General features: G+C 53.6%; 8 protein-coding genes across 8 annotated transcripts; 4 read left to right on the forward strand and 4 right to left on the reverse strand.

Moving 5' to 3' along the window:
* Nucleotides 1–3478: 3478 nt before the first annotated feature.
* On the reverse strand, nucleotides 3479–4714 carry PHYSODRAFT_318726 (hypothetical protein; the record flags this gene model as incomplete). Its single annotated transcript, XM_009537158.1, has 3 exons — nucleotides 3479–3521; nucleotides 3545–4007; nucleotides 4048–4714. 3 exons carry the CDS (start codon nucleotides 4712–4714, stop codon nucleotides 3479–3481), a joined length of 1173 nt encoding a protein of 390 aa, XP_009535453.1.
* A 68-nt stretch (nucleotides 4715–4782) lies between these two features.
* PHYSODRAFT_318727 (hypothetical protein) lies at nucleotides 4783–5181 on the reverse strand (the record flags this gene model as incomplete). The annotated part of the gene is made up of 1 exon (XM_009537159.1): nucleotides 4783–5181. The coding sequence occupies one exon, from the start codon at nucleotides 5179–5181 to the stop codon at nucleotides 4783–4785; it is 399 nt and encodes a 132-aa protein (XP_009535454.1).
* Nucleotides 5182–9865: 4684 nt separating this feature from the next.
* On the forward strand, nucleotides 9866–11842 carry PHYSODRAFT_252354 (hypothetical protein; the record flags this gene model as incomplete). Its single annotated transcript, XM_009537160.1, has 1 exon — nucleotides 9866–11842. One exon carries the CDS (start codon nucleotides 9866–9868, stop codon nucleotides 11840–11842), a length of 1977 nt encoding a protein of 658 aa, XP_009535455.1.
* A 5695-nt stretch (nucleotides 11843–17537) lies between these two features.
* On the forward strand, nucleotides 17538–18200 carry PHYSODRAFT_305703 (hypothetical protein; the record flags this gene model as incomplete). The annotated part of the gene is made up of 2 exons (XM_009537161.1): nucleotides 17538–17636; nucleotides 17814–18200. The coding sequence occupies 2 exons, from the start codon at nucleotides 17538–17540 to the stop codon at nucleotides 18198–18200; spliced, it is 486 nt and encodes a 161-aa protein (XP_009535456.1).
* A 3104-nt stretch (nucleotides 18201–21304) lies between these two features.
* PHYSODRAFT_525639 (hypothetical protein) lies at nucleotides 21305–21592 on the forward strand (the record flags this gene model as incomplete). Its single annotated transcript, XM_009537162.1, has 1 exon — nucleotides 21305–21592. The coding sequence occupies one exon, from the start codon at nucleotides 21305–21307 to the stop codon at nucleotides 21590–21592; it is 288 nt and encodes a 95-aa protein (XP_009535457.1).
* A 784-nt stretch (nucleotides 21593–22376) lies between these two features.
* On the forward strand, nucleotides 22377–22553 carry PHYSODRAFT_525624 (hypothetical protein; the record flags this gene model as incomplete). The annotated part of the gene is made up of 1 exon (XM_009537163.1): nucleotides 22377–22553. The coding sequence occupies one exon, from the start codon at nucleotides 22377–22379 to the stop codon at nucleotides 22551–22553; it is 177 nt and encodes a 58-aa protein (XP_009535458.1).
* Nucleotides 22554–22973: 420 nt separating this feature from the next.
* Nucleotides 22974–24975, reverse strand: PHYSODRAFT_339251 (hypothetical protein; the record flags this gene model as incomplete). The annotated part of the gene is made up of 5 exons (XM_009537164.1): nucleotides 22974–23178; nucleotides 23205–23682; nucleotides 23728–24112; nucleotides 24609–24710; nucleotides 24784–24975. The coding sequence occupies 5 exons, from the start codon at nucleotides 24973–24975 to the stop codon at nucleotides 22974–22976; spliced, it is 1362 nt and encodes a 453-aa protein (XP_009535459.1).
* A 48-nt stretch (nucleotides 24976–25023) lies between these two features.
* On the reverse strand, nucleotides 25024–25881 carry PHYSODRAFT_339252 (hypothetical protein; the record flags this gene model as incomplete). The annotated part of the gene is made up of 1 exon (XM_009537165.1): nucleotides 25024–25881. The coding sequence occupies one exon, from the start codon at nucleotides 25879–25881 to the stop codon at nucleotides 25024–25026; it is 858 nt and encodes a 285-aa protein (XP_009535460.1).
* Nucleotides 25882–26409: the final 528 nt, after the last annotated feature.

The following is a 26409-nucleotide window of genomic DNA, read 5'->3' on the forward strand; positions in this document are numbered from 1 at the left end:
GACCAAAACCTGCACTCAAACACTTACGGACGCTCTAGTACAACATGAGAGCGTCATGGCTTCGCTGAAGGCGTATCAATTTGCGCCATAATTGATCAAGCTTAGCTGAAGATGACCAACATGACTTGTCTAGATGCAGGCTGCATTTTTTACATGCCAATTTGCTCAACCCAATCACTCTTAGCCGAAGATGCCCAACCTCGTGTCTGTCGCCAAACCAATCAGCTCAACTCGACGGTGACACCAGCATCGCTCGTTTGAATAAGACCTTTTTCCCTGTGTTGAAGCACCCACTTCCAAGGAATTGGCCCATTATTTGAATTTGAATTTGTTGCGGTTTAGTCGGCTACCTACTCCCGGAGACGCGCACTGCTGCATCTCCGCCTACGGTGGTCGCATCGCTAGATCTCTAGGATACGAGTCCGCGGTAGGCGCCCACGAGCGTGCACTATCCCCTACATCCTATTATGCAAGTAATGTGTACTAATATGCATCTGCAAACTACATCCCGTTCTCATCACCCTCTTCTTCAAATGCCCGTGCTCGCTTGCTGTGCCACCGGTCTCTGCGTCGTATCAGTGTTTCCTTACGGTCGGCCAGCTTGCTGCTAAACGATTCTTGAGCCCACCGGGCCCATTGTACTCGGCGTGACTTGATGCCTGCGTTGACATCACGCAATAGCGCTTGACGGTCATGTTGTACTGTTTCTTCGTTGCTGGCACATGTATGCTTCCAATAGTCTCGTAATGTGATCCAAATGGTCCGGAAGAAGAGCTTGTGAAGTGCCACTGCCCCTTGTTTAGTGAAACTTATTGCTTCTGCCCACGTCCGACTACGGATCGTCATGGTTGGGTAGCGTCTCCATCCCACAGGCGCGTCGTACACCGTCAGGCCACAGCAATCAAGTTGGTGTCTCACTTTGACCCACCAACGAGGGTGTTCCATGGAGCTGCTCTCCGCGTAGATCCGCCCAAACACCGGATGACACCACTGCTTGGTAGCTCCGCCCATATCGCGCCAGTCTGGTAGGAGCCACGCGTTCGTGAAGCTTTGGGATAGCGCGTGCAGCCATTTTGGTATTGACTGACTTGCGATGGTCTGGACCTGATCCTCTCTCGCTAGAACACCCACCAGTATCACGCCCTTATTAGACGTGAAAACATCGGCAAATACGGGTAGATGTCGCGATTGAACAATGCTGCTTCCTGTTCTCATCCGTAACTCATCTTTGGAAATCCGCAGAATCCACACACACCCAAAAGCCTCCAGTCTCATGTGACCTGGGGAGCCCAAATACGTGGCAAACCAATACACAGGGTCGCCTGCGGTAAGATGCCTATCAACGTGGTGTTGGAAGTCGTCCCACCACGCTTCCGGGTGAACATGAGAAACGTCGTCGACCCACCACGTGCCTATATCAGAGTCTGGGGTCAGTCCTTGCAACCCTTGAAGATTAGCATTGTCGATGTTGTGCTCAAACGTTGCTCCAGCCCACCCGGGAGTCCATTGCGTAAGCGATGTGTGATAACACCCTACATAAACCAAGCACCTCCACCAAAGTCACCGGGAGAATTCCTCCACCCAAGCCTATACTTCTCTGGCGCTGTTCATACAGTTCGGACTGTACCAATCGTACAAACCTCTGGTCGTGTAACAGTACTCCGGGATCCCCGGGCCACTCTAGCCACTGGGCATTGACCCATAGATTATCTTGCAATTGGACCATGGGCCGCCACAAAGTTGAAATGCGGTCATCAGACGACCACAACCCGCGCTGGTTGACTCCCAGGTCTACGGCAATGGAATGGCCGACACTTGGCGGCAAGACACACTGGTCCGGTAGCATACATTGGCTGCCCACCTGATAGTACGCGGCATTGAGCATTTCATCCAGTACGATTACCTCACGGCACACCTCATCCCCGAGTCCCAATCGGTAATCGGTGATCTTGAGTATCAGGGTTTCCATTATTGCACGCAATACAGGTATCGGACCACCTCACATCAAAGCGATGCTTCACTGCATTGGTATGGAGAAGATTCATGCGCGCCCTCCAGTAAAATCGCCGTAGCTCATCCGACCAACCATCGTTATAAATCATGGGAAGCTCGTCGTCGGACAGTGTGTGCCGAATAGGAGGTTTCTGTCGCTGTTTATCAATCCACCGACCGGCTTGCGCAGCATATGCTTGATCATACAAAAAGCTCAATGTGTTGCCCAAGACAGGTCTGCCCTCCTCATCTATCAGTAGGAAATCGTCGAATACGAGCCACGATGAGTACGATCTCTGCATCACGTAGCTATGGCTCTCCTTCGCTGCTGCATCCACGCATGCTAGGGACTGTCGGTGACCACGGAGTTGCGAGTCTACTGTAAATTCATTTTCCATATGCGATCGGACCCACCGTGCATTGAAAGTACCCGCGTCGCGCATTGCATGACTCAGCGACTTAATCTCCATACGATGAGGATCCCGGAATTTAATTTGCGGTAGTTGCCCCTTGGCATACGCCCGTGCTTTCGCAATGATACCGATAGCGCTCTTATTATCACACACTTGTTCACCAGCATCGCCATAGAGACTGAGCTCTGCCAATAGCGCGTGAAGTTCACACCGCGTTGATGTGATATCCTGTCTGTGAATGCAAAGCTGCCCCAACACCGAGTGGCCCACAGCGGCTTGCATCGCCCACCCCCCACGGGACCGTTGGGTATTGGCATCAATGACACTACCATCCCCTGCTTGCACAGTGACAGCTGCGTCCCCCGGTTTCCAGGCAAATTTTACGCATTGGTCGCGTACCCCTTCCTCGCTCCGCCGACCTCCACAAACTGGTACGCAGTTAGGGTGGTGCCATTTCCCACACTCTCCGCACTATTGTTCACCGCGGTGCTTACCGCACTCCGTACATGCAGTCTCTAGCTGTAGTGGACGGCCTGTTCGTAGTGTAGATTCATAGCGGATTCTACTTCTTGCCAGCGCTTCGTTTCAAAAGCCGCTTGTCGTTAAGCCCGCTAACTCCGTTGACTGACGTATCACTCCACAGAATGATTCGTTGACGGCAGTTCCGTCGCGTTGGCAGATAGGTAGGTATCACACGCACACACACGGCTTCAAATTCAGCAACGTCTCTCAGGTGTGTACGTTCAACCCATATATCACTCCCCCGACGTAACTCGCGCCACCACCGAACTGGAATGATCGTACCCAGTTGGTGTTGCTTAATCTCTCCGATATCTCGATGCCCTAATTCGTAGTGATCGATCGTAGGTTCCGGGCCTGATGTGTCCATTTTAACAGCGACAATCCATTCCTCTACACCAATGCGCAACTGGTATGGCACTAGTAGACCTGGTGGTACTTTCTTGCATCCCACCGGTTCACGCAAGTCCAATGACCCACCTTTTGCGAGCTGCTCTTTCCATTCGGAGTAAAGCTCGTCAACCCGTGCCCGCTTGGCTCCGTGCCACATCCCTTTATGTTGGAGTTGAACCCGTGGAGGTAGCCGCGTTCCACAGTCTGTAACAATGTCCCCAACGTACTGCAGCTTATAGTCCGTGTTCCAATTAATAGCTACCAGCTTTGGTCGCAGCTCCTGCCGCGTGTAGTGGAGTAATGGTCGATCATTAGAACGTTTGGCGAGTGCGGCGGGTGGCTGCTTCCATTTACAATCAAGCTTTAGTGGTGGGGTCATTGCCGCTGCGAAGCGTATTATGCGCCCTGCCCACGTCGTAACCTGTACTGGGGGTTTGATAGGTGCACTAAGCGGATTCTCCGTAAGTCCGGCGTTCACCTGGTACATCTCTGGTGACTCGACAAGCAAATGATAGACCGGTAGATCGGCAGAGTTCAGTATTCGAACAGCTTCGTTGTAGCGGTGGGCATTGGCGTCGAGTTCGCAACTCAACAATCCGAGGCTGTTGAATTTATCATAATAAACCGATCTAGGAGTGGAATGTGGGAGGCGTAACACTGACCGAGCAACTTGCCTGATAATACTCCCCGCTACCCCAATGCCCCCCCCCCCCCCCCCCAAGCACCATACGATATCGTAAACGGGGAATCCAGACTGAGTTCACAATATATCGAAATTGCACGAGTGAAAGTTTCTGCCGGACGATTCGATCAGCTTCTTCTGTGAGACGGACCCAGGTAGGTGTAATCGTGGCCTCCCAAAGGTTATCACCACCATGATAGACCCCTAGATGCTTAAAACCTTCCTCCGGAGAAACAACCTTCACCCCCCGTGGAATTCCTAAGCCGTCATTTAGCTGTACGGCATCAAAGTGCTCATTATTCGAAGTTAGGTACATCATGAATGATTTCTCCGCACCAAACACGCCTCCAGTACCCGCTTTGCCCGTAAAGATATTTGTCGTCTTGGCTCTAGCTTGAATTCCACGGAGCGAGGTGGTGATATCAAGTTGGTCATCGACAAAGAGCGTGCTACTGATCTCTATGCCTCCTCCGGTTTGGTGGTGTCGAACTTCAACAGGGTCAGGACAGTCCGCCAATTGTTCTTGCAGGCAGTCCATATAACACGCTATGTGCAGAATCGAAAGTATTGAACCTTGCCCTATTCCGAATTCACGCGGTCCAGTTGATATCCACCCAAACGCGGTGCGCACATCAATTATGCCATCACCTAGCAGATCAATCATGAGATTTCTTGGTTTCGCCGGGACTCCGATGCCTCGGTAAATCAAGTCCATACACCACCGTGGAATCCGATCGAAGCACTTCAAGCAATCTTTCGAAACTAGAATTAATGGGTTCTGCATCACTCCAGTAAGAGCGTAACCAGTAGCGCTGCATCAATTACGGTACGGTCTCGCTGGAAACCGTGCTGCATCTTGCTGATCGGTATCCCTGGTTCTACATAGCGTTTGACCACCAGGAATAGTCGACTTTTCAACGCAGATTGTACCGTGATCGGACGCCATAGCGGCAAGCCTTTCGTATTATTGAGTGTAGGATCGACTGTAGCAGCCTTCGGGAGGAAGATCATTTGTTTCCGGCGAAGGGTCGGAGGTGCTTTTCCTGTGCGAAGAATAAGTTCAATCACCCTACGTTCTCGGTTTCTAATCACCGCTGGGGCAGCTATCCACATTTCTTGCGAAATTCCGCCGTACCCTGGCGCCACATGCTGCTTGAGCTGCCGATCAATTTCAGTTTGCATCTCGCTGGTGTACGAATAGTTCTCCCATTTAGTATTATCATTGCCCCCAGTGCTGAGCAAAGCGACCTCCTCGCTCAATATCCGGCAGGATCCAGTCCCGAGCAAACTGGGGTAGGCTACCTGCATCTTCAGGAGCCAACGTGTCCAGGAAGCGTGGGCGCTCTGTCTTTTCTTCCGGAGGAATCCAGTTATCAAGTAGTTTCGTCAATTCATCTGCACCTCATCCGTGTCTTCAGTATAACGTTTACCAGTCTGGTCCGATACAAGTGCACTTCGAATCGTTACGGGTGGCGCTGCGCGTCTTAGTGAGCTGTCTAAGAAGCGTTTAATTCCACCCCCACTGAACCATTGCTGTCGCTGCTCCTGCATTCTCAATCGACGTTGGGTCTGGCGCCAGTTTCGCCGTGTACGCATCACTTTCCGCCATCGGCCGTATACAGCAGAAGTCCAGTTCTTCCACGAACAAAGGTCTCTCGTTTGCGGCACCCTCTGAAACTCTGCGAGTAACCTCTGGGTTGGCTGAAAGTGCGCGCAGTCAGCAACAAGATGGTTGGGATTCAACACCCAGCGTGGCCACATAATCGCGGTCATAGCAGCTTGAATTTCCTCCACTCCAGTGTCCGGAAGGTGAAGTAGCACCTTCACCTGTCTGAGTTGGGCGGTACAACAGTTGCTGGCTTTGATACAGACAGATCTAGCGAGTTGGCGCTTCGACTGATTCGTGACACCCCACAACTTAACCGCGCTGGTGCTTAAGCACTCGTTCATATTTTCAATGGCATGCTCAAGCCATTGCAAGATCTCCTCCTCTGAGCTATTCTCTACAGCAATATCATCAATCAGGGTGAGTTTTTTCTCAGTCAGAAGTTGGTCGGTGGTACGTGTGAACTGCTCCATTTCCTCCATGCTTTAGGTCCTCGTATTGACCACCTTGATTGGAGTTACTCCACGTAGACCAATTGGAATCTGTGCCCCTCTTTCGCAGCGCAGAACAGCAAACGGAGTTCCCACGTGGTCACTGCAAAGGATGCTGTTGAGCCAAATCCCACTTCTCACCACCACCGATTCATGCTCTCCAGATATGTAAATGTCGTCAAGAGCAGATTTGATGCCTTGACGAGCGTACGTAAACCGGTTCGTGTTTGGATGTCTGCATTTAAAGGACGAGACAAGTCCATGGTCACCCACCCAGTCGGCAAAGCACTGACTCATGCGTTGTGCCGACCGCGTGCGCTCACCATTACCTTGGCGGTCGCGATCGGGGTCTGGGTAAGTGTTGAAGTCGCCGCCTAGGATGACAATTGCGTTGGCTTCACGCCCGAGTGCTGTTCGCCGTTGGATCCACTCCCATTCAGATCTGGTTTCTTCCTCGTGCTGATCAGGTGAATGATGAATGTATGTACCAATCACCCACAGCATGCGGGCTCGTCCAAGGCGTATGGTGACCCTCATCGACCTGCAGCTTGGAGAGTACGAAATGCTGTCTTTCACCAGCCGATTTTCCCAGCGTTCCCGTTGCAACGCCATTCCAATGTACTTCGTGCCTATTACCAGTATCCCTGGCACTTTGCGAGGCTCCGTCGTGCTCACCCACACCTGTTCAACGCGTCTGTCCTGGAGTGCTGGATCACTGATAATCATGATGTCTTGGTTGTTGGCAATCATCCAGCTAGCCAACTCATCATTCATCTTCTTACGCAAATTTTTGTTGATATTGGTAGTACAGACACGTATCGCACTTTCATCGATTTCGTGCCCACTCTCGTCATCCCCAATGTAATCGCCCGAGCAGTGTTCCTGCTGCAAAATGCTCCTCAACACTGTACTTCGTTCCGGGTCGTTTGGACTGTGATACGAACATCGAACGGGTCTCCATGGTCTGTGTTTCCGCCCACCGCGACAGTGGCGCGAAGTAGTACGGTCCCCAGCGACACTTCTCACACCGATGCATCCGTCCCACTAGAAGTATCCGCTTCATCACGATACGCTTCACCATCTCTCGGCCATTCCAGACCTCCGCTCGAAGCGGCCTCGACAACAGCGTTACGACTTTCAGCATTGACAAGTGCCGGGAGATTCATGACCAGCTGCAGAAGCAGGAGGAGCACAACTAACCCTGTCCAGCGAAACCTCCACATGGTCCCAGTGGTTTGTTTGGAGGCCCACCCTTCTGGCGCGCTGGACCCCCAAGACCAAAATTCTTCAGAAGATTGGCCATAGTCTTCTCTTCGTTTGTTCCTCTAGTTGCTCCTGGAACGTCGTGGCTGCAGCAGTGATTGCCGAGCTAATTTGCCCACTTACATCTCGTCGTATTTCCTGAACGTGCTGCTCGGTGCGTTGCTGCTATTGGTAAAGATGGAGTAAGCGCTGCTCGAAACGGACCGTTCTAGCGCGCACGAGGCGGTCAAGTATGGCGTCTGCGTACTCGTGAGACCTTGGCTGGTCCACATGGCCGAGTTCTCATGACGGCGTGACAACACTACAGCACTAGCTGGCTGATGTTGGGACTCCAGACCAGTAAGGCGCGGGGATGCATACCTGAGATGACCGGGCAACTTACATTCGTAGCAGCGGCGCTGGGCTGGCACGTCCTCCCATTTTCTTAGGTAAAGCGGCGTATTCTTGAACTTCAGCACGTTGGTGTGACGCGGTGTTGATCCCTAAATTCGGGTGAATTCACATGAACCTGGGAAGTCCCAATGATGTGGAGCTTGGTGATACTGGATGATTTGGAGTCTCCTATAAAAACAAGGGTAATGTCTGCGAATGGACGCTGAATCCCGGAAGATAGATCAATGTGGGCGAGTTGATCCCTTTCCATGAAGTGCAACGGAATGCGAGCGATCCTCCCCAGTATATCTAAGTACGGCGGAACTCGACTCTGGCTTACAACCTGGGAGTTGAGGCACTTCTCAGATTCCCCGTTGTTTTCCCGGAATAACGATTCCCAGACTTCGCGTTCCCAGACTTACCTCCCACAAAATTCCAAGAACGACCTCGGCTTGAGGCGTTCCGAGGCTCCAAACCCAAGAACACTTGGTTTCACTATGGCATCTTCCAAGATCCTAGGTGTACCCAACAACTCCGAGAAGGTATCCAGTTTGGCGAGCCTTCAAGGCCAGACCAACACTCCGCAGAAAGATCGCAGTCTCCGAAGGGTCGCTTAGGAAAGATTTCGTCTGCATATGACCTTTAACCAAACAGAGTTCGTTTTGCTTCGAAGGGCACAAGTGCTTCTTTCACAGCCTGGAAGGCCATTCTCCACGGCAAAATTCAAACTACTCTAGGTAAGTGATCCACTGCTTCGGCCTGGAAGTGATCATATCTATTCCATATCTGTATATTTGGCGGATTGCAGACCGTCTTTGTTGTATATTTGCGGTCTATTGGACCTGTGTCGAACTGAAGAAGTTGGCGACAGGGTAGATCGTTTCCTCTCTCTCTGAGAGGTGGTGCGCGTCCCCAAGATTGATCAAGTGTCTTGGATTTGGACCAGTTGACTTGTGTTTTGGCCTTAGCCTTGGGCCTAGAGAAAGAAGAGAGGGCAAATAAGTATTTGTGTGATTGTATAACGTGTATAACTCTATTGGGTTGGATTGTTCTAGCGTTAGCCCGGCGTAGCTGTCTGATTCACGGGGTCGATACTAACCTCCTGGTGAAAAGAACCGCTACCCAAGGGATACACATCGTGCGCCTGACCAACAGCGTGTACTGGACAACACACACCCTGTGCCAGCCGAGACGGATCCAAAGCTCTAGTAGCCTGAGGTCTGTCAAGGAGGGCCTATAACTGTTTTCTGGGAGAGAACACCGCATCGCCTCGTGACAGCTGGTGCGCGTGCCCGGATCAGGGGTTGGAAATTGAACGTGCATTGTGAGAGTTATGCCTACTAACGCTGACGCGATTGTGCCTGCTTCGAGTCCTGGAGGACGCGGACGAGGTCGTGGACGCGGTCAAGGTGATCAACGAGCGTCAAGACCGCTGCAACTCCCTGTCCCGCCGCCGGGGCCCGGACAAGATCCTGCGATGTCGACGGAGACCGAACAACAACTGGCGCTGGCCGAACCAGCGCGCCCGACATCGACCCATTCGACGCCAAGACGAGCTTCTCAAGTGATGGTTCCCCGTTCTGTGCAGTCCAGCCCTGGACGGCCCCTAGACCGTGGTTCCGACGCTCAAGCAGCACGTCTGCCGACGGAGTTGGCGCTGAGCCCTGCGGCTGCAAGCGCTCTTGGAAAACGTGATCATGTGGCGCTGCGAGGGTGGCGCGAGACGAGGGTCCCGGATTCCGGCGCACCACTACGTCTTGGGCCTGCTCCTGGCACTCGTGTCTTCGGACCTGAACTGCCAACCACGCTGCACTCGACGTTCCAAGATCCGCTTCCGCTGATTCCACGGGGCACGAGTGAAACCCCAGGATCCGACGTAAACTGTCTTGCTGACGACAAAGCCCGAGCGTATGGAGCCGAACAACTGAGCTGCTGGAGCTCTCTTCCAGGGGAAGTCATCTCTCCAGTCGACGTCGTCTACGACGAGGGAGAAGAAGAGTACGACATGGAGGCTTGGGTCTTCGCTGCATTCGAGACTGGGAAATACTTGGGTCGTGTGAACGCTGGACGGTCTTCCGAGTCCTGGATTAAAGCGCTGTCCGCCAAACGCAGACGGCAACCACTGGTCTCGGACATGAAGGCTGTCACCATATCGCCCAAGTTGCTTCCGGCTGCTGCATGCGTCGCTGTGCTCCAGACCATGTTAATGGAGGCCGGCTTCGAGTTCCGCAATGTGATTCCTACGTGGAGTGAAGTCCGCGCGGTGTCCGAGGTGTCTGAGAATCTGATCCGCCGAGGTGTTGAAGTAGTTCAACTCAGACTCGCAGTTGAGAGTCTTGAGTGGAACAAGCTGATGGATGGCGTAGGGTTTCACATCCGACAGCCGCTGGAGCCTCTCCCAGCTGTGCAACTATCCGAGCGAAGTACAAGTCCCCCGACAGATGCCGATGGAGACGTCCTAATGACGGACGACGCCGTGGAACTGCTTGGCGAAGAATTGTTGCTCCGCTTGAGGATCAGACGGACCAGAAGAAGAAGTCCTACTTCAAGCGCGTCTGGACAACCGGCGCCCAAGCGTGCGGCCTTAGGATCTGAGCGATCTCCGCCCAGTTCCCTGATGCCTCCGACATCGTCGTCCCAGAGTCTGGTGCCCCAACCATCGGTACCCCAGAACGTCGTGCCTTGGACTCAGAGCCTAGTCCCTAGAGCTCCAAGGCTTGAGCTGATGGCTAGTGTGGACTCAGTTCCTAGTCTGGTGGGACCAAGTGGTGCTTCTGACGAGCCGATGAACGCGGCCGCTGAAGGAACAGACCTGTCGGGGCACAGCTCCTCAGGATCGTCGTTCTTGTCCGCCGCGGACTACATGGCTGGCAGTGCCTTGGGTCATATGCCTGGAACAAGCCCGATGGCGATGGTAATGATTGCGCAGGAGAGCACGGTTGCAGCAGCTGCCGACCCGGGTTTCGGTGTCTCGGCAGGTGCTGTGCAGTATCCAGTGCCGGTTTCAGCACGCCCTGCGCCTTCGCTGCAGCCCCCTCAGGAATCGCCCGCGCATGTACCGCTGCGCGAGTCATCAGAGAGCAGCGCAAGTCTCCAGCCAGAACACTCGACGCAACCTGCTCCCGGGTTGCATCCAACGTCGTTGCCTCCTCCAAGCTTCGTGTCTTCCACCACACCCGCAGCCGGCATGAACCTTGGCGTCTCCACATCAAGTGCTATGCCACGGACCCAAGCCACTTCGACAAAGGTCGCGGACCCGGAGTCTGAGAAGAAACCACAGAAGTCCGTGCATTCTGGGAAGTCATCGCGATCCTGGAAGTCCGCCGCGAAATCTGCGTCGTCCAACTCTTCGATGTCAGGAATCTCCTCTCGTGTGTCGTCCTTGACGTCGTCGCGTTCCGGCGCGTCCGAGGTCGCCCTGGTCATGATGAGGCAGCAAGAGGCCACCCTCAACCATGTACGCGCCGACATGGCGGCCGAGTTGCGTGGCATTCGCCTAGACAACCAGCAGCAGACCGCTTCCCTCATGGATCGTCTTCAAAGGAGCGAAGAAGCCCTTGCCGCCGAACGTGAGTCCCGCCGTCGCAACGCCGAAGTTGGTGAAGCTCGGGTTGCTGCCGCGGTGAAGGTAGAGCAGTCCCCAGTGCCATCGTCAGTGCCCGCACCCGAGATGGGGCGCGGTACACTTATTCCCCCCGAAGCGCCATTGCCGAGTGCGGCCCTGGACGCCGCCACCGCTGCTGTGTTGGCGGTAACCGAGGAAGTGAAGGCAGAGGGTGAGGGCATCGCGCAGAGCACGAATGCCCATTTGGCCGCGTTCGAGGACCAGTTGCGCAACGTCACGTCCGCTATCTGCAGAAGTGCGCCCTGGCCCAGAAGGTTCAACGTGAGAATGATGCTCGCCTACGTCAACAATCGACTAGTGTACCTGAATCTAGTGGAAAAGCCACCGCGACGAGTCGCACTTCCTGCGACAAACTTGCAGGCCGGTCGCCCACTTATATCGGGCAACAGCAAGTGGCCGCGGGTTCGCTGGCAGCAGCGCAGCTTCAAGCGACCATACAAGCTCCAAGTCAAGTTGTCAGACGCGAGACGGGACCAGGCGAGATGAAGCCGACTGAGACACAAGGTCAAGTGAGACGAAGACACGTGCGACAGGCGGGACGGGGTCAAGTGAGACGAAGCGTGGAAGGCAGCCGAAGGCTGCGACACAGACTCGGTCCAGTGTCGCTGCAGTCAAGGAAGAAAACTCGGAAGAGACCAAGAGCTCAGCGAAAGGTGTCGCTCGGGACTCTGCGAGTGGGAGTGGCCATGTCCCCAGATATTCTGGGAAGTCGGCTAATAAAAAGCCTTCCCACAAACACAAACGTGGAAAGAGGACCCGTCGCAGTAAGCGACCAGGTGGCGATCCCTCATCGTCAGATTCAAGCTCAAGCGGCGGTTCGTCTAGCAGCGAGTCCAGCTCGGGCTCCGACTCCGACTGGGAGCGCGGCCTTGCTGAGGAACTCGCCCCTGCAACAGTACCAGCCGCGAACGGCCAATCGTACACGTTCCGCCCGTACATCCAGTATGGGGCGGTGGAGATGTTTCATCCCCACGCCAAGCTCGAAGACCGCGTGAACTGGTGGGAGCGGTTTGTCTACGCTGCTGCGTTGGGAGTATAGCCGGAGAAGATGAAGTTGCGTCAGCTCCTGGGCCGACTACCTGCCCCGCTACGTGCATGGTTCCGCCAACTACCCGAGAAGGACCAGAAGGACTAGTCGCGCTTGTCGAAGCTGTTTCGCAAGGAGTACTGCCGCACCGAGGCGTCCCCATACGACCGACATTATGAGTTGTGACCGGAGAATGGCGAGTCTGCGCGATCGTTCCTGTATCGACTCAACGCTGCAGCCAAGAAGGCCGACGTCGAGTACGAAGACTCTCCAAGTGACCGGGAACTCCACATCCGTCGCTTTATCAAGAAGCTGCCGGATCGTCGTCTGAAGATCACACTACAGGGACAAACGTTGAAGTCGATGAAGGAACTCGAGAAAACTCTCAGCGTATCGAAGCAGTGCAGCGTGATGATGGATATGAGACGCCTCCTCCACCTCCAAAGACCCGCGATGCGAAGCCTAGTGGTGTGAGGCTCAGTCGATTCCCTCCTCCGCGTCGAACTCAAGGTGATCGTGCGTACTTGGTCGAGAACCTGGACTCGGAGTCAGAAGACAAGGCTTCCCCGCCCTCGGACTCCGAAGAGAAACCAGAACCACGTTATCTCCCGGGAACTCCGTCCCCGGCCATGGGGCGTACGGTGAATTCTGAGAAGGTCAACGTAGCCCAGGCTTCTGAGACTATCGTCCAAGTACCCAGACCCCCGACGACCGAGGAGGTGTTGCGTGCTGCTGAGCAGATGGGTTGGCGCCCTCCAATTCCACAAGCGCGACCACCATCTCCATACCGCGACAACTCCCAAATAACTCCCTTCTGTGAAAATTGCCGCAGTTTTGGACACGACGCTCAGAATTGTTGGCGGGATCTGATCTGTGACCGATGCCATGAAGCTGGACACCCGACATATAAGTGCTCGCGTCGCCCATGTTCCAAGTGCGGAGACTTTCACCGTGAAGGGCTCTGTGCCGATTGGGCTGCTTTGAAGGCAGTCCGAGAATTGGCGCGACAAGGAGCGCTGCAAGACTTGCCGACCGAAGTTCTGAAGCAACTGCTGAAAGAACAGCCGGCTAAGTCTGGGACGTCGTTAAACAACTAGGCTCGCTGGGTAGGGACCCAGTGCGTGTCGAGCCTAAGTCCCAAGCGTATTGCGCTCTTGCATTTGTCGGTGCAGAACTTAGGCACCAGATCGGTAACCCACAATGCATGACTGCCATTGCATGTAAAGACGAATCGCTGTTGGAATCGCGCCCGGTTTCTCGAAATTACGTTTTCCGAGGTTTTGAATTTGAAGATGAAGCCCCAGTGGAATTCACGTTGAACCCAGGAGAACGTTACGGGTGGTGGGCAGACCACGACTTGGATAATCAAGATGCAGTGGCATTAGTGCATGGGGCGATCAACAACTATCGGACACACATCATTCTAGATTCCGGCGCCAGCACAACTATATTGAGCCCAGACCTTGCACGCAGGTTGAAGCTTAAGTTGACGTCGCACGCCGGACTCAAGGTGAAAGGTATGGGAGGAGTGATCACGTACATCCGGTCGCGGACTCGAGTGAAGTTAACTCTGGGAATGCGTGTGGTATATGTGCTGGACATGTGGGTTGGAAACATTGGAGATGGAGTCACTTGTCTGCTGGGTATGGATTTCATAAAAGTGCTGGAGTACGACTGTGTGCGCGTGAGCAGTTGGCTAAGCTTCCGAATGAAGAAGACATTCCTCTGGTTGGAGAGAAGGAAGCTCCACGTTACATCTTGGAAGTTCCGATTTGTGTGCGTGAGCCGGTGTATTTGGCTCCTGGTGATTCAATCATTGTTCCGGTGCGGTATGGCCAAGCTGACGCTGACACAGCTGCGGTATGGACTGTCCGAGGGAATCAGTGGGTGACTCAAGTGATCTACAGCTCCAGACGGCGGCCTGCCGCAGTTCGTGTGGTCAATATTTCAGTGAAGTGGACCCAGATCATGTAGCACACGGTGGTAGCAGCGTTGGTGGAGCCTGGGCAACTGCCACGAGGAGACTCCTGTGTTCAACCAAAGTCGCGTAAGTATCAAGAGTGGCAACAAGAGATTTACCAGAACACCCCTTCGCGGGAGTATCGATGGGGGGAGCTGGAAGCACTTGAAGCCGAACGGAATGCCCCACCCGAAGTCCTGCGACCTCAATATGTTTGGCCGACGAAGATTTTGCCTCGCCCACCTGAAGAAGTCCGAAAGGCTGCTGAGCTACAGAAATCTCGGAACTCGAGTGGCCGAGCCATGAGCTCTTCGGGTCAGACTGAGGAAGAGGCCCGCAGTCACTCGAGCGCCGTTGCTGATGTAAAGATTCTGGATCTGGGCATTCCAACTGCCGCGGAAGTCACTCCCATGGACGAAGCCGAAGCCTCGCAGACAGATGAGTTAGATCCTGCGAAGGAGCTCGTCATTGATCGGGATTCTGGTGATGTCGACCGCGGATTGACTGGTTGAGGTACCAGTAGTGCCGAAGCTCGACATGAATTGAAGGACGTGTTTCGCGCAGAGCCAGTCAAGATCTGTGAGGATGCCCTGGAGCAGCTGGAGGTGGCGTACGCGATTTATCTTCGGGTGGTCACAGCTGACTTGGATCCTGATGAAGAAGTCTTCTTCCATGAAAGAACCGAGCTGTTGACGCAGTTATGAGGCCAGTTGGCTACTTGAAGGATCTCAGCCCGAGCTTATCAAAAACTTGTTGGAGACCGGACTCATCGAGACTTCGCATTCGGAGTGGGCCTCACCCATCGTAATCATTTTGAAGAAGAACGGCAGGGATATCAGACTTTGTATCGACTACCGGATGGTGAACCAGCTCATCAAGCTGTCTTGCTACCTGCTACCGTTGATAGATGACTTGCTGACTGGATTTGAAGCTGCGATGTGGTTTATGAGCTTGGATATGGCGAGTGGCTTCTGGGCGGTGCACATGACCCAGAGGGCAAAGCTCATTTCTGCTTTTGTCTGTCCTCTTGGACACTACCAGTGGTTGCGCATGCCCTTCGGGTTGAAAAATGCGCCCCTAATATACCAGCAGATGCTGAACAACTGTCTTTGGGGTTTTGTGCGACTGCCGCCTGAGGAAGAAGCCAAGGTCGATCCCGATGTGCTTGAGTTTCTGGGAATTAAGGTAGACGAGCGAGCGGTCCCCGATTCTGGAGTGGGGATCCCAGCTCTGACAGATACAATGACTGTTTTCCACCGGAACATTCCAGGCCCAGTTTCAATGGGCCCAGTCCTGGGTAGAAGCTCATACATTGACGACATCGCCCATGGGGCGCCTACCTGGGACCAGCTCTGCTCGGTCCTGAACGCGTTGCTGGTCCGGCTACGCTACTGGGGAATCTCCGTGAGCCTGCCCAAGCGCGAGTTCGGGAAGCTGTCTATTCCGTACCTGTCGCATGAAATCAGCGCCGAAGGCTTGCCAGCGAAACCCAAGATCGCGAAGGGTGTGAATGATTTGCCATTTCCGTCGACACTCAAAGGCGTGCAGTCATTTCTGGGAAGCATCAACTACTACAACAAGTTTATCGAGGATCTTCCTGTTATAGCATCGGTGCTTTACGACCTGACCGAGGAGCAAGTCCGGGAAGGACGAGACTTGGGGCGCGCCAAAGAGGCTTCCGAGATTCTGAAGAAGAAGATCGTCTCGACGCCGCTGTCACGACACCGGACCGAGAGAAGGACTTTGTTGTGATCCTGCTTGCGAATCCTTGGGCTGCAAGTGCTGTCTTGGGCCAAGAATATGACGGTGTGATTTTTCCTGTTCGGTTCACTGGCAAAACCCTCAATGAGTCTGATATTAAGTATCATCCGGCTGAGAAAGAGGTGGTGGCGTTGTTGCGCGTCCTGCGAGTGTTTCGTTGTATGCTTGCTGGGAGTCACACCAAGGTCTACACTCGTTACTCAGTCCTGCGGCGGATTTTCATTTCGTCATCATTGGAGGGACGTTGTCAACGGTGGGCCACCCTGCTCTCGCCTTGGGATCTAGAAATTCACCGGATTGAGAGGGACGAGGATGGCCTGGCAGCCATCATGGACGGTGGGATTACGCCTCGTGAACATCTCGATAAAGTGGCAGAATCCCTGATTCCGAGGAACTGACGGGTGACACCTGCCCCACCGATTAGTCTGGAGATATTGGAAGAGGATTTCTCAGGTTACCTGCTCAGTTTTGATGGCGCTGCGAAGACGTCTACCAGGCAAAGTAGCTGTGGTTGTATCTTGTGGAAGCTCCCAGAGTGGACTGTGGTCAGCGCGCGAGGTTACTTCCTGGAAGATGTGACGGTCAATGATGCAGAGTATCATGGCTTGATCAAAGGAGCGACACTGGCTATGGAGCATGGTGTTTACGACTTGGTTGTCGTCGGTGACTCCCGAATCGCTATTCAACAGGCCCAAGGGTTGATCAACTGTCATCAACCGAATCGTCAGCACCTGTTAAGTGAGTTCGATTCGGTTCGTCAGAAGTTCCAGTCTGTGAAGTTGAGGTTTTGATGCACTACATGTACTTGTGCATCATGACCTTCGTGTAGAGCAGCTTCTTGACTGCAAGGTGTGGGCTCAGTCAGACTGATCCTGGGTTGGGTTCAGCTTGAGACCTCATACTTCGCCCCGGGGCGATCTCTGGGGACATGGCCCGACCATTAATGAATAACGGTTGTAGAAGCTTGTGCGGCGTGAGGCCAATAAGACTAAACAAGCTTGCCACGCTCACTTATCAAAGTCAAGCAGTCGATGTGCAGGTTTGGATCATTATGCCAAAAATCTGATGCAGACGCAGGATGCGCTTCTTTCCGGGGCTCTCTTCTATTGTGAGGACAGCAACTGAGACCCTTTGACGCCTTCTCTGAGATTTGTGGCTAGTGATGAACCATTACAGCAGTGACATTTGTCTCGGCACACACATTTTCAGGCAAAGCATACATGGGATTTCTTTGCGGGCGCGCAGCGTATAGTACATAGGGCCACCCAAAGCGAGCGTAGCGAGTATGTACCAGTAGACGTGACACCATTTACCATTGGCTTTTAGTCGAATCAAGAAGACTCACGAATAGGCAAGCAAATGACTGCAAAACTCTTTCCAAGATAGCAACGACGATAGGAAGTACCAGAACCGGTATCAGCGACAAAACAGTTATGCAATCCTTGATTGCGCTCTCGCGATGTAGCGCAACGCTCGAGTTCACCCACTCAGTCGTCACTTTTCAATTTACCCTCTACCACTGCGAGCTCTCCGTCAGCCTCCTGCTCAAGCGCATGCGTCTGGGGTTGCTCATTCTTGTGGCAGCGACCACTTCGTGACAAGGTTGTCTCCGCTACGTTTCACGTAGACACTTCCGCGCATTCCGAGACGATAAGTTCGGAACGTACTACCAATGACAATCGATTTCTTTGGATCAACGACGACGACAGCGAAGAAGAGCGGACGAACGCCAAGCTCACCACAAGCTTCAAGGAGCTACTAACCAAGGAGGCGAATACTTAAGTACGGCAAAGCTGACCGGGACCAACGATTTGACCAGAATAATTACAGCCGACGAGTTGCTGCAACAATCCAAGGAACTCCAAAAGAAGGTTGAAGCCATTCTACAGGACCCGCTTATGACGAAGACCAAAGAGTGGGAAAAGCACGGCTGGAACCCGGCTATAGTGGCCGAAGAAATTCGCCTGGACACTGTAAAAAAGCTGTTGCCAAACGTTGAGAAGTTTCGCGCCAGTCCGCAGCACAGACTCTACGAAGCTTTCGGGAAGTTCTGGAAGGAGCACTACCCCGGTTCAATCGTGCTGAAGTACGACTGATGACGGTTGGGAGGTACTTAGTACAGTATTTCACGGGGAAGGGGAGATGGCATGAAATACATGTAGAATGCTCGCAATGAACACTTGTGCTGGTTTCTTTTACATAAGAGGTTTTGAAGTTTCGCGACAGTACGGTGTTTACTGAGAGCGAATTATAGTACATGTACCTGTGCTAGGTACAGACTAGAGCGTGAGAACAAGACGGGTAACAACTAATACCCGTTTGTACCGATGTGATCAGGTATTAGTCAATGTAAAATACATAAAGTGGTGTCTGCCACATATGAGTCCCTTGTAAATCCGAATATATCAGGCGTCTCGTTCTCACGCTCTAGTCTGTATTACTGTCCGCGGCAGCTGATTTGAATGCTGTGATCGGATTGTTAAGCAGGCAAACACAGCTGCAAAACCACTTAGCGTTTGTGCGTAGAAAAAATATTTGTATGTTTGTGCGCAAACTTGTTATAGGATAGCTCTTACCCAAAAGTTACAAACTCAAAATTGCCACTATATGTGGTAGCCAGCCCAATATTGCTGACGCGATTATCTCCCACCTCGGTATTCGACGGCGAAAAATAGCTTCCAATAAATCCGAGGTCCCCAATCGGCCACAATGTGTTCCCCTGAAACTTGAAATCCACCACGCAATATCATAGCACCAAAACTTAGAATTCAGACTCATTATCATAGCCTGGGAGACTAGGAGAGAACTTAGTTCAGGTCCTTGTATTATTGTGGAAACCGATTAGATTGCCCGAGCGGATTACCTGATAAAGCAGCGTTCATGAGAGATTTGACTGGTACTAAATCGGGGATCCTTATGATTTCATATGGAATTGGTAAGGGTATAAATCGGTGTAAGGTTTATTTATGGGGGTTGCCTCATTACCCACCAGAAATACGACGAGCGACCACTTACCGCCACGAGCTGAGTGATTCGCGTACCGGTACCTACTAACGAGAAATAGCATCGTGTGTATTAAATACGCTTCTGTGAGCTTCGACGTGTACTGCTATCTATTTATCAAGTTCTGAAGTCATGTATTTGCGCTGTCATTTCTCGTCAGCATTAGCGTTTGTCGGTTTTACGTTAAATCGGCCACCGAATGCCATGTGGGTGTCGGACATTCGGGCTGATTAGCATGCAAATCAGCCGTCCCGGGCTTTGTAAGCCGTGGAGCAGCTAAATCAGCTAGCCACATGGCGTCGTAGGCACAACTGACCGCTCTGTCAAATCAGAGTACAAATCTTAGTCTTTCGATCTAATTAGGAGGTCGGATTTAGCAAATCAGACCCGATTAAGCTTAATCATCTGCTTAATCAGCCGATCCCAATTAGACAATCTAATCGGTTTCCACAATACTTACTTTGCTTTTTTTAGGGGAAATTGCAATTTGGTCAGGAGTTCGACTTGAAATTTGCAATTTGGTCAGGAGTTTGCTAAGCAGTCAGGACTTCTGAAAGTAAGAATTAAGACGGTCCTAAACACTAGATTTAGAACGTTTTAGATAGCAGATGAGCAATATGCTGGACTGCATCCAGTACTTAGTACTTAGTACTTGTACTGGACCAGTACAAGTGTGCTCTCGGCTAGCAAGCATTACAGCATAAAGCAACTTAGGATCTTACTCTCCGTTACATAGCAACTACCAAAATGGTCAGGCAGGAGGTCGATCGGTGCTTGCTCGTGGGTCCTCAGTGAGAACCAGTAAATTGTAGCGACTCGTAGGCCACAAGGGCCGCCAGTCGTTTGTCTTCGTTTAGCTTAGCACGAGGACTACCTCCTTGAGTCGGGAGGTGGCTGGAGAGTCCCGAGCTAACAGCTCACGACACGAAACAGCAGACGTACGAGCACATTGGAAGAATTGGTTCTACAATGTAGTAGTGTCTTCCAGATCTGGCGTGCCAATTCTTACTTTCAGAAGTCCTGACCGATTAGCAAACTCCTGACCAAATCGCAATTTCCCCAATATTAAAATATGTATAAATCGCAACATCGTGTGTGGTACACACCAGCCATACGTTTGAAAATACCGACGACGAGATGTACAGTGCATGATGCACTCATGCCACTCACGTTGCCGAGCCAGCTAAACCTAAAGCTGTCCCTTAACTTGAAAATATGTGGAGGCTACGCTAAGAACGGAATTGCTCATCCTGCGGCCGCGTTGTGCCTTGCACTTGTGTCCAGATCCAGCGTTCATCCAGTTGTAGACGCGTGCCCTTGCCCAACAGCTTGTGCACCAAGCACAGTAGAATCTCTTACCGCAATCCCGTCGTAATAGATCACAGGATGTTGGCGCACCATTTCTTAGAGGGTGTAAGTCATGGTAGTTGTTGTTGAAATGACGCACAAAAAGTTAACTGTTAAATGGGAGACGATGATTTCTTTTTCTTTACTTCCTCTCACAAGTTATCTCTTAAACAAAGCCCTGCATTTACGGTAGACAAACTTGGTACGCGAAGAACGAATGGCGGATATTTTTAACTACTTACTTTTATACTATGCAATCTAACATGTGATTTTACATGTACATAAACACATATTAACCTGGTACTACGAAGTATGGTCTTAGCGTATCCCATTCACAGCTTGGGCCACTTGGGCGAATCTTGGCCCTGTACTACTGGACGCCGCCCAAAACCACCCTATCAGCCTATATGTCAAGTCCTGCGAGAGTTGATAGACCGGCATATCCTCACCGACCGTGGCATATATCAGGAACCTTTGACATATCGTACCTGTGCATCTTTGATGTTTAGAGACAAATTTAAAGATCGAATATGACACCCCCATATGCTAGTTTTGGGCAACGTCCACTGGACGCCAACCAGATATATATTAACGGGCTGTCATACCTGCAGCAGATATGACAGGGTTTAAAAAGATATATGTTGACATAGCGCTCAAAATCTCCACCGCAATTGTCGTACATGCGTCACTTGTGTCCGCTTGATATCGCCCTGAATCAGGTGGCTTGATAGACGCTTGCTGGGCTTTAAGAATGTACCCGTCATTTCGTTCCGGACACCACCGACGCTGCATCCCTTCTAAATTTCACCAGTTTCGAATTTGGCGCGCGTCGGACACAAGCGCCGGAGCGATGGCCGCAGAGGACGTCGATGCGATGCTGGTGCTGGCTAGCGCCTTCGTCGAGCAGGGGGAGACGCTGCACGAGGTGCGCAGGGAGGTGTACGACAAGCTCGTGGACGAGGCGTGGAGGATCGCCATGCCGACCAGGCACTACCTGACCACCCAGGTCCTGGACACGCCCTGGGACTCCGCGTGGATGCTGTTGTACACGCGCGGAAGCGACATCAACTTCCTAAACGCGACGAGCTTGACCAGGTGCGACCCTACTTACTATCTGAAGTTGCTGCGCTATATCTAATTCATGCATGCTTTCAGGTCGGCTTTCCACCAACTACTGCGGCGCTTCAGCCGCCTTTACTACATCCCACGCAGCACGGCACGCGGGCGGCCCCCGAAGCTCCGACACTACCACCAGATCCTGGGCCTGGTGCTGTGCTTCTACGTCGGGTCGATGGAGCAGAGCTCCCTGTGTATGATGTTTGGGACTCCGCCGAGCACCATATCGAGGACGCTACGCCGCGCCGAGGCTGCTCTGTCGCTGGCGCTGAAAGGCTACCCTCGCCTGCTCGCCAAGCCGAACTCGCAAAGCTTGTGGAAGCCCGCAAGCCGCTTCTCAAACACACATTCGGCTTCATTGATGGGAAGAACTTAAGGGTGAGTTGTAGTTTGTAAAATGTTACTTGCTATGATAGAATGCTAACATCAGTGATATTGTAGGTTCAGCAGCCGTCGAATGCGGACTTGCAGAACGCCATGTATAACGGGTGGTTGCACACCGTTTTCGTGACTGGCACAATCTGCTTCGCAGCCGACGGCTGCATCATTTGGTGTAAGCACAATTGCCCCGGGTCGTGGAACGACTTCGACACCTCCTTGGGCTTCCGTTCCAAGTTGCTCGACCCTACCCTCTGCCCGGACACACGTATGAACGTGGTGTCGGGCTCGGCCTTCCCAGCATGGTCGGTCGCATCCTGACTCCTCTCAAAGATGGCGATCTCGAGAGGATTCTCCCGTCGCTGAGAAGCTCCGCGCGGACGCTTCATAACGCCATCACGTTCGTGAGGCAGGCGGCGGAGTGGGGCATGGGAAGTATGCAAAACGTGGACAGCCGCGTGAACCTCCCCCTGCCGTACGACCCCGAGCTTCGTGGGCACCGAATCAACAACATCTTCAGAATGGCTAACTATCGCGTCCGCACGGTCGGCATCTCGCAGATACGCACGACGTTTTCAGGCGAGATGGAGCTATCCAGCGAGTAGGGTGTCGAACTAGCCGTGTTTGTACTGCATGCGACAATACATTTTTCTTTGTCGTTGAATTGAGCTGCTTCATTATCTCGATGTTGCTGGCAGCAGCGTGCTGCAAACGTTTTGCGACAGAGAGCCGAACTCGATGCTCGTGCGTCTTGCACTTGACTTCACAGAGATGTGTACGCAGCACGAGAAGTACATGTGATGGTGAAGGCGCTAGAAGATCACGTAACCCATGACGGACACGCTAGCGGATCATGAACAACATGTTTGATTTGAGGCTTAGTGGTAAGTGACAAGTATACAGTAACTAGAACGTGAATGATAGCCTCACTTCGAAGAGCATGCGCGCCTTCCGCTCACGCCTTCTTAGTCAGTGCGCCGATCAATATGAGCAGCTCTTGAGCGCGGGCGATCGCATCTTCGCGCTCACGGCGCGCACGGTCCTCTCTCTCCAGCTTCTCCTTCACGGCGGCGCGTCTCAGCTTCAGTCTTGGCTTCCAGAACGCAGGCCTCGTTGGCCGCCTTTTCGTCTCGACGGCGCTGATCTTCCTCGGCGCGACGGGCGTCAACCTTCCGCTCGCTCTCTTCGCGGAGCAGCAGAAGCGTCTCGAGGATGCCTCCTCGCATGTTGCTGGCGTTGTTTAAACCCCATCCAACTTTGTCTTGAGAGCTGTTGTTGCATTCATGGCACGGATGCGCTTAGCTTTGGCGTAACTAGCTTCCGCCGTGTGTTTGTCTTCTTCATGAGCGCGCTTGGCGCCCACCGTGTCGCGAAAGCCGGCCAAGTCCACGCCTCCGAGACGGTTCGACGTCTTGTGGAGCTTGGGGTAATTGGCCGCTTCGGCGGCATCGCGGTTGGTGACAGCGGCGGCACCTTGAGTCGATGGCTGCTGTGAAGCATCACTACTGGGGGCAGTAACAGCCGTCTTACGTGGTGGCGGCAGCCCTCCCGAGTCAGCACGACGTGTACTTGGCGCTGCTCGGACATGAGCAGGACGCGGCGTGCGTGCAAGCTCGTCCAGATCATCGGTGGTCAGCGGCGACGAGAGCAAGTCTTGTAACGCGCCTCGGCTCGATGAGCGGCTGAAAGCCGTCGACTCGTCCTCGGCCGACTCGTCGGAGCCCGGCGACTCGCCTCAGTCGGACCTGCCCACAGTGGCGGCAGTGGGCACTCCCAAACCTTCGCCCTCGCCGTCGCCGCCCTCGTAGAAGCTGTCGTCCGGGTCGACTTCAAAGTAGAAGTCGGGCTGGTCGTTGTCGGCCTCGTCGTCCATCTCCACGACGTTGGCCTTGTCGTCGATGGCACGCTTGACCTCCTTGGCTTTCTTGATGAGCGGGGGAATCTCCTGCACGCCGGTCGGCTTCCGGGTGCTGTGAAGCACCTTGAACTTACGCCGTAAGCTCTCGAAGTCTCGCTCGGGTGAGCCTCGAGGCCTGTTGGCGTTGTACGTCATAGCGAGGCGTTCCCACTCGTCCCTGCCGAGCGGTAGCATCTTCTCGACGAGCGTGAGGAGACGGCCGACATCGGCCGTCGAGTAGTTGGTGGTTCCAGAGTGCTTGGGCATCTACACACACAGAGTCAGCCACGCTGCTCATTGCCACGCTGGACCGTGTTGGCGCGGCGTACCAGGAGTGGTGGGCGGAGGCGAGGCGGCGGAGACACGCTTGGGGGGGGGGGGAGAACTGCTTGGAACGTGGTAAAACCAGAAATGAGCGACGACGACAGCTTCGCCGCGGCGGCAGCTTGCCAGGGCGATGCCTTCGCCGCCACCAGTTCGCATCGATCGTGAAAGGATGCTAGTAGCTCACAATTTCAACGCTGCGCGCGCGAAATCTGCGCGCGCAAATAGCAAGTCAGTGTACGTGAAAACTTCGAATGAAGATGAGCCCATCAACCCGTCGTTTGGTGCGAACCTTGGCGCCAGTTTTTCATGCTTCCCTGCTTGTTGCTAGCCTGCAGCTACTTTGAACTCACGGCAACCACCATCAACAACCGCACAGCAAAGAGGTTATCTCAATGCAATTCATTTGATCACAACACGCTTACCTACACAACTACACCTCCTTCACTTCGCTCCCTCCCCCTTCTCGCTGGTCTCTCTCTTCACCTTGCTTGCTCTCTCGTCCTGCTCCCTCTTTGGCCCTCTCACGGGTCTTGGGCGTCTTGAATGTTACGGTGGCGACAGCCATCCAGCCCACAGCGGCAAACAAACCACAAGTCGTCGCCATAGTCGACTGTCACCTCCTCGCCGCGGTGGATGTCTTGCATCGACGCCACGACCACGGTGGTACGGCGGCCGTTGGCCACTTCCACGAACTTCGCCACCGGTTGGCACGAGTGGTTTACGAAGCGCATCAGCCCTCCCATGTTCTCGCCGTTGATCGCTACGCAGACTGGGAACGTCGGTCGCTCTGGCCGCTGCCTCATCACCAAGCGGTAGCCGCTATTGCGCGGTCGGGTCGTGCGCGAAACACTCTAGCGCTCCATCTCGCCGAGGTATTGCCCCAGCACTTCGCCCGCTTTGATGGCCTCGCCAGCGACCACGCCCAACGACCTCGTGCGCACGTTCCTCCCTAGATACACCTTGCTCGACTCGGCCGGCGCGTTGCCATAGAGCCCCCCGTACGGGCAGCAGTTGATATTGCAGTAGAGATGCATTAGCGAATTGCGGCAGGAGTCCACACGGCACGGCGATGGGCAGTCGCACCACCCAAAGTGAGGCACCGACGGAAATACCGTCGCGAGCGGGTTGAACTGCGCGCGAAGGTGAATCACGCGGTGCGGCCACTGCGCTGAAATGAACCGATCCCGTGACCGCGGTCCCCGTAGTTGCGTCCGAGGCGATCCGTCCGCAGTGACTCGCATCGCCCCGCGTGGGTTGATGACGGGCCGGGCATCGCGCTGAGGCGCCGACCGCAGGCGAGCGTAAGGGGCGGTAGCTTCACGACGCGCACGACGGCCCTCGTGGCGAGGCTGAAGCGCCGCTGGGGATCTCGGCGACGTCTCCAGGAGCACTGGCGACGACGTGGTGGGGCTGGCGTACGGGCGGCTGGACACCGGCGGCGACACGGGCGCAGACGTCGACTCCTGGCTTGGCGGCGGGTTCGTTGCCAACTTGGACTTGGGGCGGCTTCTCTCTGGCGGCAGCCACGGAGGCGTTGCTGTGCCCGTAGCGCTGGCGGACTCGCTGGCGTCTTCGATGCGGCGCTTGCTGCCGCGGTCGTACTGGTGGCTGGGCTGGATGTTCGGCGGCGTGCTCTCTTCGTCCTCGCAGGACGTGTCATTGATGCACCGACGCCGCCAGTGAACGGCGGAGTGGGTTAAGCGCACCATTGTCCCTGCAATCAAACACGAGGTGAGTCCTCTAATAGAGAAGTACATACAAAGCCATCAACCACGCTCACCTTTTGAAGTGTTGGCTGCTGTCGACCTCGCGCCGGTGGCGGCAAATTCGCAACTGAGCGTCTTTTCGATTCGGCGGAAGATATATGATCATCGGTATGCCCGTAGAGTGAAGGATGCATATGCTAGAATGATGGCCAGCATAAAGTATGCTAACAACAAGACAAAACTTTATGATGGCTACACGGCATATATCTAGGGGTAGGGCAGTTTATCGAGACGATATCTGCGTCCCGCGAGATCTATGCGCGTATATGACGCGGCATATCAGCTGCAGGTATGACAGCCCGTTAATGTATATCTGGTAGGCGTCCACTGTAGATAACGGTGTCAAAACATACATATTTTCATGCAAAACATTAAAGGAACATCACACAGTTTAGTCAATACATTACGATACCCAAATAACCCCTTACTAGTGGGACAAAAAACATCTACCGCGTTTGCCCAGAGCATGGA

The sequence above is a fragment of the Phytophthora sojae genome (assembly GCF_000149755.1).
Source record: "Phytophthora sojae unplaced genomic scaffold PHYSOscaffold_10, whole genome shotgun sequence".
NCBI classification, from domain to species: Eukaryota; Oomycota; class Peronosporomycetes; order Peronosporales; family Peronosporaceae; genus Phytophthora; species Phytophthora sojae.